At 44.1% G+C, this 16705-nt stretch overlaps 1 protein-coding gene and 1 long non-coding RNA gene across 3 annotated transcripts in view; one reads left to right on the top strand and one right to left on the bottom strand.

Annotated features, from left to right (window-relative positions):
• Positions 1 to 408: 408 nt before the first annotated feature.
• The window catches only part of LOC105525053, a 48265-nt gene continuing 31968 nt past the window's right edge, over positions 409 to 16705 (bottom strand). The window contains exons 3-4 of the long non-coding RNA XR_001003854.1: positions 13825 to 13995; positions 409 to 745 (exon numbers count right to left, since the gene is read on the bottom strand). This is a non-coding gene — a long non-coding RNA (uncharacterized LOC105525053). The remainder of the gene's footprint in view (positions 746 to 13824; positions 13996 to 16705) is intronic.
• The window catches only part of GTF2I (general transcription factor IIi), an 82620-nt gene continuing 66507 nt past the window's right edge, over positions 593 to 16705 (top strand). For both annotated transcript variants that reach the window (XM_011960586.1, XM_011960585.1), the window contains exons 1-5: positions 593 to 701; positions 3481 to 3619; positions 11930 to 12064; positions 13862 to 14045; positions 14220 to 14248. In XM_011960586.1, the coding sequence (XP_011815976.1) occupies positions 603 to 701; positions 3481 to 3619; positions 11930 to 12064; positions 13862 to 14045; positions 14220 to 14248 (586 nt within the window). In that variant the 5' untranslated portion in view covers positions 593 to 602. The remainder of the gene's footprint in view (positions 702 to 3480; positions 3620 to 11929; positions 12065 to 13861; positions 14046 to 14219; positions 14249 to 16705) is intronic.

Here is a 16705-nt window from a genome sequence, read left to right as displayed (position 1 = left end):
TAGAGACGGGGTTTCACTGTGTCAGCCAGGATGGTCTCGATCTCCTGACCTCGTGATCCACCCGTCTCAGCCTCCCAAAGTGCTGGGATTACAGGCTTGAGCCACCGCGCCCGGCCGAATCTTACATGTTACTTGATGCCTGTGATCTGTTTTCTTAGTAAGAAGAGGAACTCTCCACTCAGCCTCAGTTCACTGCACCCATTCTTTTCTGTGTCAGGATGTTCAGGGGAGAAGAGAGCTTGGCACCTCTTTCCTGTGTTGAGTTGTGGTTGCCTGTCACTGGGTTTTAAAGTGCCTTGCCTCCTCTTCCTCTTACTTGGGAGAAATTTCACTGATTCTGGGTGCTACCTGGATTTATTTGGGGTGTGATATTGACTGAATTTTCTGGAAATAACAATACGTAGAAAGTTAGGGGATGGATTCTTTATCTTATGAGGGTGTGGGACAAGTCAAATACTTAGTTTCTGAACCTTATTTTTTTCTCTAGTGCAGGAAAACTGCAAATTAGGCTGCCCATGAGGGGTCCTCACAGCTTTGGCTGTGGGTTTAGGATACCGGTTTTCTACCACTCACTTTCTTCTTACGTCTCTTGCACAGGGATCATGGCCCAAGTTGCAATGTCCACCCTGCCCGTTGAAGATGAGGAGTCCTCAGAGAGCAGGATGGTGGTGACATTCCTCATGTCAGCTCTCGAGTCCATGGTGAGGCCTTGTGTTCCATCATTCCATAGTTGGGTAGGCCTGCGCTGTAGATAAGGTTGATTTGTTTTTGTGGAAGATAGAATTTTATGGTTTTTAGTTTTAATGAGTAGTTTTTCTTTTTTTTTATTTTGAGACAGAGTCTTGCTCTGTCGCCCAGGCTAGAGAGCTGTGGCAAGAGCTCAGCTCCCTGCAACCTTTGCCTCCTGGGTTCACACGATTCTCCTGCCTCAGCCTTCCGAGTAGCTGGGATTACAGGCGCCCGCCACCGCACCCAGCTAATTTTTGTATTTTTAGTAAAGATGGAGTTTCACCATCTTGGCCAGGCCGGTCTCGAACTCCTGATCTCTTGATCTACCTGCCTCAGCTTCCCAAAGTGCTGGGATTATAGGCATGAGCTACCACCTCGACCAATGAATAGTTTTTCTTCTTGAATAATAGTTATGGATTTAAGCCTTTCACATCACATTTTATTATTTATTTATTTATTTATTTGGGACAGAGTTTTGCTCTTGTTGCTCAGGCTGGGGTGCAATGACGCGATATCGGCTCCCTGCAACCTCGCCCCCTGGATTCAAGCAATTCTTATGCCTCAGCCCCCCGAGTAGCTGGGATTACAGGTGCGTGCCACCATGCCCGGCTAATTTTTTTGTATTTTTAGTAGGGACGAAGTTTCACCATGTTGGTCATGCAGGTCTCGAACTCCCAGCCTCAGGTGATCTACCTGCCTTGGCCTCCCAAAGGGCTGGGATTACAGGCGTAAGCCACCGCACCCGGCCAAAATCACATTTTATTACCATGCTTCAGAATCTTCTTAACTTACCTCAATGTTTAATTTTCCTATTTAATCTCAAATTTTTTTTCTGCCATCACCTTAGGCAGTCATTTGTTTTGCAAGTGTTAACTTTGAATTTATGTATAATATTAGCAATTATTCAGAGTGAGATTGTATACTAGAATATGGTGCTCCAGGTTTTTTGTTGTTGTTGTTGTTGTTGTTTTTTGTTTTTTTTTGATACGGAGTCTCACTCTGTTGCCAGGCTGGAATGCAGTGGCGTGATCTCAGCTCACTGCAACCTCCATTTCCTGGGTTCAAGCGATTCTCCTGCCTCAGCCCCCCAAGTAGCTTGGATTACAGGCGGCTGCCACCACTGCCGGGTAATTTTTTTGTATGTTTAGTAGAGACGGGGTTTCACCGTGTTGATCATGCTGGTCTCGAACTCCTGACCTCCGGTGATGCGCCCATCTCAGCCTCCCGAAGTGCTGGGATTACAGGCGTGAGCCACTGTGCTCCACCTATGAATCTTATTAGGAAGCAAATTTCAGTAGATTTTGAGAATTCAGAGTATTTACTGTCAATGTGTTTTGTTTTTGTTTTTTTTTTTTGACTCTCATGTCTCTGTATCTATTTTGAGAAAGTCATTCAAGATGCACATAAGGCTGGGCGCCGTGGCTCAAGCCTAATCCCAGCACTTTGGGAGCCTGAGGCGGTGGATTGCCTGAGGTCAGGAGTTCAAGACCAGCCTGGCCAACATGGTGAATCCCTGTCTCTACTAAGAATACAAAAAAATTAGCTGGGGTAGCAGCATGTACCTGTAGTCCCAGTAACTTGGGAGGCTGAGACAGAATTGCTTGAACTCGTGAGGTGGAGGTTGCAGTGAGCCGAGATTGCGCCACTGCACACCAGCCTGGGCGTCAGAGCAGAACTCTGTCTCAAAAAAAAAAAAAAAAAAATACGCCCATAAATATTTCGTTCCCAGGTTATTATGGTGGTGTTATTTTTAGGGGGGAAGATTGGAATCACCAACCTTTTAAATAATGTAATCAGTAAATGATCCAAGGTATATTCATTAAATGGAATACTATATACTCTATAACGTTTTTAAAGAATATTTAATCTTGGCCGGGCGCGGTGGCTCAAGCCTGTAATCCCAGCACTTTGGGAGGCCGAGACGGGCGGATCACGAGGTCAGGAGATCGAGACCATCCTGGCGAACACGGTGAAACCCCGTCTCTACCAAAAAATACAAAAAAAACTAGCCGGGCGAGTTGGCGGCGCCTGTAGTGCCAGCTACTCGGGAGGCTGAGGCAGGAGAATGGCGTGAACCCGGGGGGCGGAGCTTGCAGTGAGCTGAGATCCGGCCACTGTACTCCAGCCTGGGCGACAGAGCGAGACTCCGTCTCAAAAAAAAAAAAAAGAATATTTAATCTTATAGGAATATACTTAGTAAAAGTCAGTAAATACTCTGCCCACCTAAAAGTGATTCTGGCTGTGTGTACACAGGGGAATACTTCTGGAGGTGGGGATTATGTAATGAATGCTGTAGTGTGGGTTTCAGACCCCCCTCCTTTTATACTGATGGCACTTATTGCCCCAGGTGCCATGACTCTTTGAGCCACCTTGCACAAGGTTCCACCCTTTCCCTGGGGAGGGCCACGCCAGCTTCTAGCTCTGGGTGCAGCTACATCAGTGTTCAGTGCTTCCGCTCTCTAGCCTTGCCTGCTTCCCACCTCCCAAGAGCTGTAATTGACAGTGACCCCCAGCAAGCCTGTGTAAACTCTGAGTCTGCTTCTCAGGGAATCTGATCTATAAGAGATTACAAGGGAATTCTGCTTTTTTTCCTTATAAATTCTGTGTTGTCTTTTGTTTAAAATCAGGCCAAAAACTATTTTGAAAGCGAAGTACCTTTAAAAAATGTCGTTAGATTTTTTTAATTCATTGAGCAGAAATGGTGCCCTTAAATGTCTGCATGTAACGTAATATTTGCTGTTTGTATTGTAGTGTAAAGAATTGGCCAAGTCCAAAGCCGAAGTGGCCTGCATTGCAGTGTATGAAACAGACGTGTTTGTCGTCGGAACTGAAAGAGGACGTGCTTTTGTCAATACCAGAAAGGATTTTCAAAAAGATTTTGTAAAATATTGTAAGCATTGTATTTTTATCTTCTGCATTTCATTAATTTTAAGCCTAAATATTTATAGGTAAGACAAGTTATATTTTCTTTCTTTTTTCTTTTTTTTGTTTTGAGATGGAGTTTCGTTCTTGTTGCCTAGGCTGGAGTGCAGTGGCGCAATCTTGGCTCACCACAACCCCTGCCTCGTGAGTTCAAGCGATTCTCCTGCCTCAGCCTACCTAGTAGCTGGGATTACAGGCATGCGCCAGCATGCCCAGCTAATTTTGTATTTTTAGTAGAAACGGGGTTTCTCCATGTTGGTCAGGCTGGTCTCGAACTCCCAACCTCAGGTGATCCGCCCACCTTGGCCTCCCAAAGTGCAGGGATTACAGGCGTGAGCCACTGTGCCTGGCCAAGTTATATTTTCTTCTAAAGCAGGATGAAGTTTAAACTAAAAAAAATTTTCTGAAATGTTTATAGAGACATTTCAAAATGCTCCAAAGGAATCACTGAAATATGTCAGGATAGATACTGAAGAGTTAAGAAAAATAGTAATGTTTATTGTCCAGTGTTCCTTGCCTGGCTTTACTCTGGATTAATGAAATACATTAGAGAGAAGGTAATGAAGGTAGAGAAATTTTGAATAGATTAAAAGTTTTACTCAGGGCTGGGCGCTGTGGCTCAAGCCTGTAATCCCAGCACTTTGGGAGGCCGAGAAGGGTGGATCACGAGGTCAGGAGATCGAGAGCATCCTGGGTAACACGGTGAAACCCCGTCTCTACTAAAAAATACAAAAAAACTAGCCGGGCGTGGTGGCGTGTGCCTGTAGTCCCAGTTACTCCGGAGGCTGAGGCAGGAGAATGGCGTAAACCCGGGAGGCGGAGCTTGCAGTGAGCTGAGATGCGGCCACTGCACTCCAGTCTTGGCGACAGAGTGAGACTCCGTCTCAAAAAAAAAAAAAAAAAAAGTTTTACTCAGATAAGGAGTTACTTTCTTTTTTCTTTCTGTTTTTTTTGTGAGATGGAGTTTCACTCTTATCACCCAGGCTGGAGTGCAGTGGCACGATCTCGGCTCACTGCAACCTCTACTTCCCGTGTTCAAGCAATTCTTCTATCTCAGCCTCCTGAGCCGGGATTACAGGTGCCCACCACCATGCCCGGCTAATTTTTGTAATTTTAGCAGAGACAGGGTTTTGCCATGTTGGCCAAGTTGGTCTCGAACTCCTGACCTCAGGTGATCTGCTTGCCTTGGCCTCCCAAAATGCTAGGATTTCAGGCATGAGCCACCACTCTTGGCCTTTTTTTTTTTTTTAGAGATGGGGTCTCGGTCTGTCACCAGGCTGGAGTGCAGTGGTGCGATCTCAGCTCACTGCAACCTCCACCTCTCATGTTCAAGCAATTCTTCTACCTCAGCCTCTGGAGTAGCTGGGATTACAGGTGCACACCACCATACCTGGCTAATTTTTTGTATTTTTTAGTAGAGACAGGGTTTTGTCACGTTGGTCAGGCTGGTCTTGAACTCCTGACTTCAGGTGACCTACCCACCTTGGCCTCCCAAAGTGCTGGGATTACAGGCGTGAGCCACCACGCCCAGCCAGGAGTTCTTTTCTAGATAAAAATTTGGTGTGTTGAGAATCAGTTATTTACTGTGCAAATGAGTTTGTTTAAGCATATGCAAAATTAAACAGTTCTCCTCCATTCCCTCAGTGGAATCACCTTATCACAGTCTTCAGTGAGTTTTGTAATTCTCATTTAGAGCAGTGGTGAGGTTACCTGACATTGGAACACAGTGTTAAAATTTACTATAGGGTATTAATACTTACAGCCTTTCACAGTATGACAATTTTCATATCTGTGTTTAACCTAACACTGTAGGTTTTATGTTAACTGATTGATACAGCATTTTCTTTTTTTTCTGTTTTTGTTTTTGAGATGGAGTCTTGCTCTGTTGCCCAGGCTGGAGTGCAGTGGCGTGATCTCGGCTCACTGCATGCTGCGCCTCCCAGGTTCAAGCCATTCTCCTGCCTCAGCCTCCCAAGTAGCTGGGACTACAGACACCCGCCACCATGCCTGGCTAATTTTTTATATTTTTATTAGAGACGGGGTTTCCACCGTGTTAGCCCAGATGGTCTTGATCTCCTGACCTCATGATCCGTCTGCCTCGGCCTCCCAAAGTGCTGGGATTACAGGCGTGAGCCACTGCGCCCAGCCTGATACAGCATTTTCTTAAAAACATGGAAAGGGAACAAAAAAGCTAGGGTATCTATAGGCACATAATATATATAAGCATACCTCATTTTTTTTTGCTGTTGTTTTTGTTTTTTTGAGATGGAGTTTTGCTCTTGTTGCCCAGGCTGGAGTGCAATGGTACGATCTCGGCTCACCGCAACCTCCGCCTCTTGGGTTCAAGTGATTTCCTGCCTCAGCCTCCTGAGTAGCTGGGATTACAGGCATGCTCCAGCATGCCCGGCTAATTTTGTATTTTTGGTAGAGACGGAGTTTCTCCATGTTGGTCAGGCTGGTCTCGAACTCCCGACCTCAGGTGATCTGCCCGCCTTGGTCTCCCAAAGTGCTGGGATTACAGGAGTGAGCCACTGCGCCTGACTGGGCATGCATCATTTTTTTTTTGTGCCTGGCAGATACTGCGGTTTGCATAAATTGAATGTTTGTGGCAACCTTTTGTCAAGTCTGTTGGTGCCGTTTTTCTGGCAGCATGTACCCACTTCGTTCTCTATGTCACATTTTGTTAACTCTTGGCATAGCACTAGTTCAGACTTTTTCATGACTATTGCTTCTGCTGTGGTAGATTTTTTTTTTTCTTTTTGAGACAGTGTCTTGCTCTGTCACCCAGGCTGAAGTACAGTGGCGTGATCTCAGCTCACTGCAACCTCCGCCTCTTGGGTTCATGCCATCCTCCTGCCTCAGCCTCCGGAGTAGCGAGTAGCTGGGACTACAGGTGTCTGCTATCTCGCCCGGCTAATTTTTTATATTTTTTAGTAGAGATGAGGTTTCACCGTGTTAGCCGGGATGTTCTCGATCTCCTGACCTCGTGATCCACCCGCCTTGGCCTCCCAAAGTGCTGGGATTACAGGTGTGAGCCACTGCACCCGGCCTTTTTTTTTTTTTTTTTTTTTGAGAGGGAGGCTCGCTCTGTCACCTTGGCTGGACTGCAGTGGTGCGATCTCGGCTCACTGCAGCGTCTGCCTCCTTGGTTCAAGGTATTGAGATCAGTGATCTTCGATGTTACTATTGTATTGGGAGTCCTCAAATGCATGCATATAAGATGGCAAACCTAATTGGTAAATATGTGTTCTGACTGCTTCACTAATCGCCTGGTCCCCCATCATTCCCTCTCCTCAAGCCTCCCTGGTCCCTAAGACACAATATTGAAATGAGGCTGGCCAGTCGCGGTGGCTCACACCTGTAATCCCAGCAGTTTGGGAGGCCGAGATGGGTGGACCATGAGGTCAAGAGATCGAGACCATCCTGGCCAACATGGTGAAATCCCGTCTCTACTAAAAATACAAAAATTAGCTGGGTGTGGTGGCATGCACGTGTAGTCCCAGCTATTTGGGAGGCAGGAGAATCACTTGAACCTGGGAGGCGGAGGTTGCAGTAAGCCAAGATCGTGCCACTGCACTCCAGTCTGGGTGACAGAGTGAGACTCCGTCTCAACAAAAAAAAAGAAAGAAAAGAAAAAGAAATTAGGCCAATTAATAGCCCTATAGTGGCCTCTGAGTGTTCAAATGAAAGGAAGAGTTGCAGGCTGCTCACTTTATATCAAAAGCAGAAATGATGAAGCTTAGTGAGGAAGGCATGTCAGCAGGTGAGGTAGGCTGAAAGCTAGGCTGAACAGTTAGCCAGGTGGAGAATGTATAGGAAAAGTTCTCGAAGGAAATGAAAAGTGCTGCTCCAGTGAACACGCAAATGATAAAGCAAAACAGCTTATTGCTGACAGGAAGAAAATTTGAATGGTCTGGATAGAAGATCAAACCATCCACAACATTCCCTTAAGCCACAGCGTAATCCAGAGCGAGGCCCTAACTCGCTTCAATTCTGTGAAGGCTGAGATGGGTGAGGAAGCTGCAGAAGAAAAGTTGGAAGCTAGCAGAGGTTGACTTAGGTTTAAGGAAAGACACAGTCGCCTGGGAGTGGTGGCTCGCGCCTGTAATCCCAGCACTTTGGGAGGCAAAGGCGAGTGGATCGCCTGAGCTCAGGAGTTCAAGACCACCCTAGGCACCCTGGTGAAACCCCGTCTCTTCTAAAACACAAAACATTAGCCAGCCTGGTGGCATGCACCTGTAGTCCCAGCTACTCTGGAGGCTGAGGTACAAGAATTGCTTGAGCTTAGGAGGCGGAGGTTGCGGTGAGCTGAGATCGCGCCATCGCACTCCAGCTTGGACTCTTGAGACTTGTGTCTCAGAAAAAAAAAAAAGGAAAGACACAGTCTCTATAACATAAAAGTATAAAAGTGCAAGGTGAAGCAGCAAGTAGCTTGATACAGAAACTGCAGCAAGTTCTTTATTAGAAGATCTAGCTGAGATAATTCATGAAGACGGCTACACTCACAAAACAGATTTTCAATGTAGACACAATAGCCTTATATTAGAAGATACTGTCTAGGACTTTGCTAGCTAGAGAGAAATCCATTTCTGGCTTCAAAGCTTCAAAGGACAGACAGAATCTCTTGTGAGGGGCTAATGCTGCTGGTTACTTTGAAGCCACGCTCATTAACCATGCTGAAAATCCTGGAGTCCCGAAGAGTTACACTAAATCTGCTCTGCCTGTGCTCTCTTGATAGAACAATAAAGCCTGGATGACAGCATATCTCTTGATAGCGTTGTTCACTGAATGTTTTAAGCCCACTTTTGAGACCTACTGCTCAGAAAAAAAGATTGCTTTCAAAATATGACTGCTCATAATCACTCACAGAGTCCTGATGGAAGTGTATAAGGAGATGCATGCCATTTATTTTTATTTATATATTTATTTATTTATGTATTTTTTGAAACAGAGTTTCGCTCTTGTTGCCCAGGCTGGAGTGCAATGGCACAATCTCAGCCCACTGCAACCTCCGCGAACATTGTTGAAATGATAACAAAGGATTTAGAGTGTGACATAAACTTAGTTCATAAAGCAATGGCAGGGTTTCAGAGGATTGACTCCAATTTTGAAACAAGTTCTACTCTGGGTAAAATGCTATCAAATAGTGTCATACTACAGAGAGATTTTTCATGAAAGCAAGAGTCAATGTAACTTTTATATACATTGGGAAACCAAAACATTTGTGTGACCTTACTTTATACTTGTGTTATTGTGGTGGTCTGGAATTCAACCTACAATATCTCCTGCAGATGCCTGTATGCCACTGAGGTCTAAAGTTAAACTTCTGATGTCAGTTTAGATTAAATTGGGATACATTCAGCAAATTATTAGTGAACAAAAAGTTTTGTTAATTCACAAATTTTAATTCCCAATTGTATTTTTAATTTCTTTTAAAAACCATCGCCTGCCACTGTATTCCTCCCTCGTCTCCCACCCCCATGCTATAATCTTCTAAGCTTTATGTTAGTAACCTATTTTTAAAATGTTGTCAATATGATAATGTTGAGAAATGTTCAGGCATTGATTATGTTTCTGTGTTTCTTTATACTAATAATGCTGTTTTGATTGCGTGTGTATCAGCTGCCATCTGCCCCACCGATACCATAAGCCCGCCCGCAGCTGTGCATATTCTCCCCTTCCGTGTCCTGCCTGGTTTACATGGTTCTTCACTGGTTAGAAGTAAGCATTAGGGCGCTGTCCTCAGTTGCAAGCTGTGGTCACTGTCCATCAGTATTCAACTTTGTTTTCATTGCTAATAATTTATTTTTTATTTTTTTATTTTTATTTTATTTTTTGAGAAGGAGTCTTGATCTGTCACCCAGACAGTGGTGTGATCTTGGCTCACTGCAACCTCTGTCTCCCAGGTTCAAGTGATTCTCCTGTCTCAGCCCCCCAAGTAGCTGGGATTACAGGCACGCCCAGCTAATTTTTGTATTTTTAGTAGTAGGGTTTTACCATGTTGGTCAGGCTGGTCTCAAAATCCTGACCTCAAGTGATCCACCCACCTTGTCCTCCCATAGTGCTGGGATTACTGGCATGAGCCACCATGACTGGCCTCATTGTTAATAATTTGATCCATGGAGAATGGTTTCTGTAATTCTCCTTTTTTTCTCTCTCTCTTTTTAAAAAAATTCTCCTTTTTCTCTTTTTTTTGAGACAGAATCTTACTATCGCCCAGGCTGGGGTGCAGTGGGGCGATCTTGGCTTATTGCAACTTGTGCCTCCCAGGTTCAAGCAAGTCTCCTGCCTCAGCCTCCCAAGTAGCTGGGATGATAGATTTGTGCCACTATACCTGGCTAATTTTTGTGTGTTTTTGTTTTTTTGTTTTTTTTTAGTAGAGATGGGATTTCACCATGTTGGCCAGGCTGATCTTAAACTCCTGACCTCAGGTGATCCGCCTTCCTTGGCCTCCCAAAGTTCTGGGATTACAGGCATAAACCACTGCATCCAGTCTAATTCTCAAGTACCTCTTACTTGTTTGTATAAAGTGCTTTGCAGATAAAGAGCAATTACTGGTCTTCTGGAACATAATCAATAGGTTTATGAGGCAATCACAGAAATTCTTCAGGAGAATTCTGAGCCCTTTTCTGAGATTTAGAAAGGCGTTGTTCAGCAGAAAAAAGTGTCATGTGAGTTACTCACATAATTTAAAACTTTCTAGTTACAACATTAAAGAAGAATAAAGAAAAACAAGTGAAATTCATTTTACTGGTAATACTTTAACTTATCTAAAATATTTCAAATGTAATCAATTTAAAAATTATTAATGGGCTGGGTGCAGTGGTTTATGCCTATAATCCCAGCACTTTGGGAGGCAGAGGTGGGCGAATCATGAGGTCAGGAGATTGAGACTATCTGGCCAACATGGTGAAACCCCGTCTTTACTAAAAATAACAAAAATTAGCTAGGAGTGGTGGTGCACACCTGTAATCCCAGCTACTCGGGAGGCTGAGGCAGGAGAATCGCTTGAACCTGGGAGGCAGAGATTGCAGTGAGCTGAGATCGTGCCACTGCACTCTAGCCTGGTGACAGAGCAAGACTCTGTCTCCAAAAAAAATAAAATGAAATTAATGGGTTATTTGTCATACTTTTTTTGTACTAAGTCTTCAAAATCCATTGTGTATTGTACACTCATGAAACATTTGAATTTGGACCAGCCACGTTTCAAGTGCTACTTGTATCTATTTGTTATCCTGCTAGACTTTGTAAGCCTCTAATTTTTTTGTGTTGATAATCTTCTCATTTAAATTTGTAGCCAGTACAAATTTTCTTTTTAAAACTAGTACAAGGGTACTAGTATGTAGTATTTTTAGCTATAGCTACACTTATTTCAGAGATAGTCACCATTTCATATTACTTTCATTAATCTCATTTACATATTTTAGATTTTTATTTGAAAAGTTCCCTTTTAAATCTCTGTCTCCCTGCCTTTTATTTTTTATTTTTTTGAGACAGAGTCTCGCTCTGTCACCAGGCTGGAGTGCAGTGGCGCCATCTTGGCTCACTGCACCCTCCACCTCCCGGATTCAAGCAATTCTTCTGCCTCAGCCTCCCAAGTAGCTGAGATTACAGGTGTGTGCCACCATGCCCAGCTAATTTTTGTATTTTTAGTAGAGATGGGGTTTCACAATGTTGGCCAGGATGCTCTCGATCTCTTGACCTTGTGATCTGCCCGCCTCGGCCTCCCAAAGTGCTGGGATTATAGGCGTGAGCCGCACCTGGCCTTTTTGTTTGTTTGTTTTCTCTTTTATTAAATTTACGAGACAGTCTTTCTCTGTCAATTTGGCTGGAGTGCAGTGTGTATGTTCTTGGCCCAGTCATAGCTCACTGCAGCCTTAAACTTCTAGGCTCAGGCCATCACTTCAGCCCCTAAACAGCTAGGACTGCAGCCACACACCACTATACCTGACTATTTTCATTTTTTTGCAGAGACGGGTCCTTGTTATGTTGCCAAAGCTAGTCTTGAACTCCTGGGCTCAAGCAATCCTCCTGCTTCAGCCTCCCAAGGTGGTGGGATTACAGGCTTGAGCCCTTGGGCTTGGCCTCTTTTTTGCTTTTATAACAAATCGCAAATGACTAATAAATGTTAAAGAATACTTAAGGAATATTTTTTCCTGTTAGAATACATGCTAAAAATAGTTTTCCCTGTCAGAATACAGGAAAACGATTTTTACTAAAAAACAAATATTAAGGTAGTGGATATGGATCTTTTTATTATTATTATTGTTTTTTACAGGTGTTGAGGAAGAAGAAAAAGCTGCAGAGATGCATAAAATGAAATCTACAACCCAGGCAAATCGGATGAGTGTAGATGCTGTAGAAATTGAAACACTCAGAAAAACAGTTGAGGACTATTTCTGCTTTTGCTATGGTAAAAACAATACTTAATTTTTCGAAAAGATACATTATATAATTGAGTTTTCTAAAGGGGAGATTAATTGATTTGAAAATTATAGGCCGGGCGCGGTGGCTCAAGCCTGTAGTCCCAGCACTTTGGGAGGCCGAGACGGGCGGATCACGGGGTCAGGAGATCAAGACCATCCTGGCTAACACGGTGAAACCCCGTCTTTACTAAAAAATACAAAAAAACTAGCCGGGCGAGGTGGCGGGCGCCTATAGTCCCAGCTACTTGGGAGGCTGAGGCAGGAGAATGGCGTGAACCCGGGAGGCGGAGCTTGCAGTGAGCTGAGATCCGGCCACTGCACCCCAGCCTGGGCGACAGAGCGAGACTCTGTCTCAAAAAGAAAAAAAAAAGAAAATTATATGACACACATTTTCACTGATTGAATGGATTAGCAATAAATAACCTTACTTTCTTTTTTTGTTTGTTTGTTTTTTTTTTGTTTTGAGACGGAGTCTCACTCTGTCACCCAGGCTGGAGTGCAGTGGCGCGATCTCGGCTGACTGCAAGCTTCACCTCCCGCATTCACGCCATTCTCCTGCCTCAGCCTCCCGAGTAGCTGGGACTATAGATGCCCACCACCACAACTGGCTAATTTTTTTTTTTTGTATTTTTAATAGAGACGGGGTTTCTCCTGACCTCATGATCCGCCTGCCTCGGCCTCCCAAAGTGCTGGGATTACAGGTGTGAGCCACCGCGCCTGGCCCTAGCCACTGCGCCCGGCCGTAGCCACCGTGCCCAGCCCTGCAATAACCTTACTTTCTTCCACTTCCATTTTGAAGGAACCCAGGAAGAAATGTCACCAGTAGAGCTGTTTCTTTCTTTCTTTCTTTTTTTGAGATGGAGTCTCACTCTGTCACCCAGGCTGGAGTGCAATGGCACGATGTCGACTCACTGCAACCTCCGCCTCCCAGGTTCAAGTGATTCTCTTGCCTCAGTCCCCCAAGTAACTGGGATTACAGGTGTCCGGCACCATGCCCGGCTAATTTTTGTATTAAATTTTAGTAGAGATGGGGTTTCACCACATTGGCCAGTCTGGTCTCGAACTCCTGACCTCAGGTGATCCGCCCACCTTGGCCTCCCAAAGTGCTGGGATTACAGTCTGAGTCACCATGCCCAGCCTAGCTGTTTCTTTCTAATATGCATGCTCATCTCTCCAATTCCCTGCAAAGCCACCTTTTGTTACTCTTGTCCCATCATAAAACAAAGCTCTTACATGAAAACAGTCAAAGGAGGAGATTGAGGTTTTACTGTGGGGTCATAGGTGAAAATCAATTCTCTGGAATGGGATTTTCAGTATGTGTGAGGCTCGCTGCCCAACAGGTTGACAGTATATACTCATTTGTGAATGGGAAGCTTGTGTTTACCTGATAAGTTTTCAATGAGAAGATTAGCTGAAATATCCCTGGTATTTTATGGTAATGGTTGGATGTGCTGGGCTTCTATATTCTGAGGCCAAATTGTACCTGAGAATATGCCGGGATGGGACCATCTTCAAGAAAGGCAATAGTGCAAGAAACCAGCCATTGCTCTCTCTGTGTAGTTTTTAAAGTAAAATATTTTATCTACTTTTCATTTTGGCCCTTTGGATCAGTTTCAGGTTTAGACCTTCTGCTGACATGGGGAGCTAAAATGCTGTAGTATTAATTAACTTTCAAATCACATAAGAAATCATGGATGTCCTTATTAACCCACAATAAGCTAGCGATGATTTCGTTTTTTAATCTTACCATTGAATGATGTTCATCTGCTTTTCACCTCCCTCAGGGAAAGCTTTAGGCAAATCCACAGTGGTACCTGTACCATATGAGAAGATGCTGCGAGACCAGTCGGCTGTGGTAGTGCAGGGGCTTCCGGAAGGCGTTGCCTTTAAACACCCCGAGAACTATGATCTTGCAACCCTGAAATGGATTTTGGAGAACAAAGCAGGGATTTCATTCATCATTAAGAGGTGAAGTGCTTTCTCCCTTTGTAGCCATCAACAGTTGATTCATATAAATTTGAATATTCAGCTTATGTTAATATATTTTTAAAATTCATATTTAACACAGAAGTCATTTAAATGTATGTGCTACAATAATTTTGTGTATTCATTGGAGTTTTGTTTTGTTTTGTTTTAATGCAGACCTTTCTTAGAGCCAAAGAAGCATCTAGGTAAGTAAGAGATTCACTTCCTTGATAGCTGTCTGGCCTCCATTTTGCTAGATTTTAATACACTTCAATGGTTTCTGTTTTATTTTCTTTGAGAATATGATGTCAGACATTTTTGGATGGGCTACTCAGATGTTTATATAATCCACGAAAGGTTCATTGAGCTAAAAAAGTGGAGACTTGTTGTTTTGTTTTCTTTTTTTTGAGATGGAGTCTTGCTCTGTCGCCCAGGTGGGAGTGCAATGGCGCAATCTCAGCTCACTGCAACCTCTGCCTCCCAGGTTCAAACAGTTCTCTGCCTCAGCCTCCTAAGTAGCTAGGATTATAGGTGCTCTCCACCACGCCCAGCTAATTTTTGTATTTTTAGTAGAGACGGGGTTTCACCATCTTGGCCAGGCTGGTTTTGAACTCCTGACCTCATGATCCACCCACCTCAGCCTCCCAAATTTCTGGGATTACAGGCGTGAGCCACCGCGCCCGGCTGTTTTTTTGTTTTCAGCTCCGCTGCTTGTTTTCTATAGAAGATCATATGTCTGCCCTCACTTAGCAGAATTATAAGTAGGATTTAATTGACCTAATGTCATTGACTAGGCAAGGCATTGTTGGGCACAGCATTGGGTGGGGAGGGGATACGCAGCTGTGTATCAGCATTACAACTTTTGAGAGCTGAGAGTCTCACGGAAGAGAGAAAAGTCTGTAAAGTGAACATGGCAGAAGCATCACATCCCTACTGCAAGAATGGTTCTGAGAAAGGGCTGTGGATGTTATTGGAGGTTGGATTCCTTTATAGTTCAGGGAAGAGTTCATGAGGAAGAGAGCATTTCTATGGACCCTTGAAGAATGATGAGGATTTCAGCTTCCTTTAGGGAAGTTTAGCCATTTCATTTGAAGGCAAAACAGGATAAAGAGTGGTACCCTTTAGAGCCAGGTTTATTTGAGACTTGCGGAAGTAAATAACCAGTATCATTGGAATACTCTTAACCATGTAAGGATGAAAGGAAAAAATTATATATACATAAACACACACATTGTATTTCTATTAACCTTTGTTTTATTCTCATTGTGGTGAAAAGATTAATTTTTTAGCAGATTTATTGAGGTATAATTGATACACCATAAAATTCACTTGTCTTATTTCATTATTATCTTTTTGAGACGGAGTCTTGCTCTGTCGCCAAGGCTGGAGTGCAGTGGTGTGATCTCGGCTCGCTGCAGCCTCCGCCTCGCAGGTTCAAGTGATTTTCCTGCCTCAGCCTCCAGAGTAGCGGGGATTACAGGCGTGCGCCACCACGCCTGACTGATTTTTTTTGTATTTTTAGTAGAGATTGGGGTTTTACCATGTTAGCCAGGATAATCTCGAACTCATGACCTCAAATGATCCGCTTGCCCTGGCCTCCCAAAGTGCTGGGATTACAGGCGTGCGCCACTGCGCCCAGCCAAATTCACGTGTCTTAAGTATATAATTCACTAATAGTAGATTTACAGTCTTAAAATGTTTTTAAGGGTTTTTCACCTATCATCACAGTCTAATTTTGGGATGCTTTTATCATCCCTATTTCTGTTATTTCATGAATGTTGTAGAAATGGAATATGTAGTATGTATCCTATTGAAATGAGCTTTTTACGCCGGGCGCGGTGGCTCAAGCCTGTAATCCCAGCACTTTGGGAGGCCGAGACGGGCGGATCACGAGGTCAGGAGATCGAGACCATCCTGGCTAACACGGTGAAACCCCGTCTCTACTAAAAAATACAAAAAACTAGCCGGGCGAGGTGGCGGGCGCCTGTAGTCCCAGCTACTCGGGAGGCTGAGGCAGGAGAATGGCCTCGACCCGGGAGGCGGAGCTTGCAGTGAGCTGAGATCCAGCCACTGCACTCCAGCCTGGGCGACAGAGCGAGACTCTGTCTCAAAAAAAAAAAAAAAGAAATGAGCTTTTTACACTGAGCATCATTCACTCGAGGCTCATCGAGCTTGATGGGTGTATCTTTAGTTTCTTTTTATTGCTGAGCACTAATTATTCTATGACAGGAACATATACCGCCCGTTGATCCAATCATCAGTTTATAGATATTTTGGTTGTTTCTACCTTTGGGTATTGGGAATAATGTTACAGTGAACATACTTGAGCAAGTTTTTGTCTGGACATATTCCTTGATATCTCTTGGATTTACATAGGAGTGCAATTACTAGGAATAGGGTAAATTTACACTGAACTTGTTTTTTTTTTTTTTTGAGGCAGAGTCTCTTTCTGTCGCCCAGGCTGGAGTGCAGTGGTGCAATCGCCACTCACTACAAGCTCCACCTCCCAGGTTCACGCCATTCTCCTGCCTCAGCCTCCCGTGTAGCTGGGACTACAGTCGCCCGCCACCGCGCCTGGCTAATTTTTGTATTTTTTGAGTAGAGACGAGGTTTCACAGTGTTAGCCAGGATGGTCTTTATCTCCTGACCTTGTGATCTGCCCG

Source organism: Colobus angolensis, unplaced genomic scaffold, assembly GCF_000951035.1.
Source record: "Colobus angolensis palliatus isolate OR3802 unplaced genomic scaffold, Cang.pa_1.0 Scaffold516, whole genome shotgun sequence".
Classification (NCBI taxonomy): domain Eukaryota; kingdom Metazoa; phylum Chordata; class Mammalia; order Primates; family Cercopithecidae; genus Colobus; species Colobus angolensis.
This window is presented reverse-complemented; position numbering and strand designations above follow the sequence as displayed.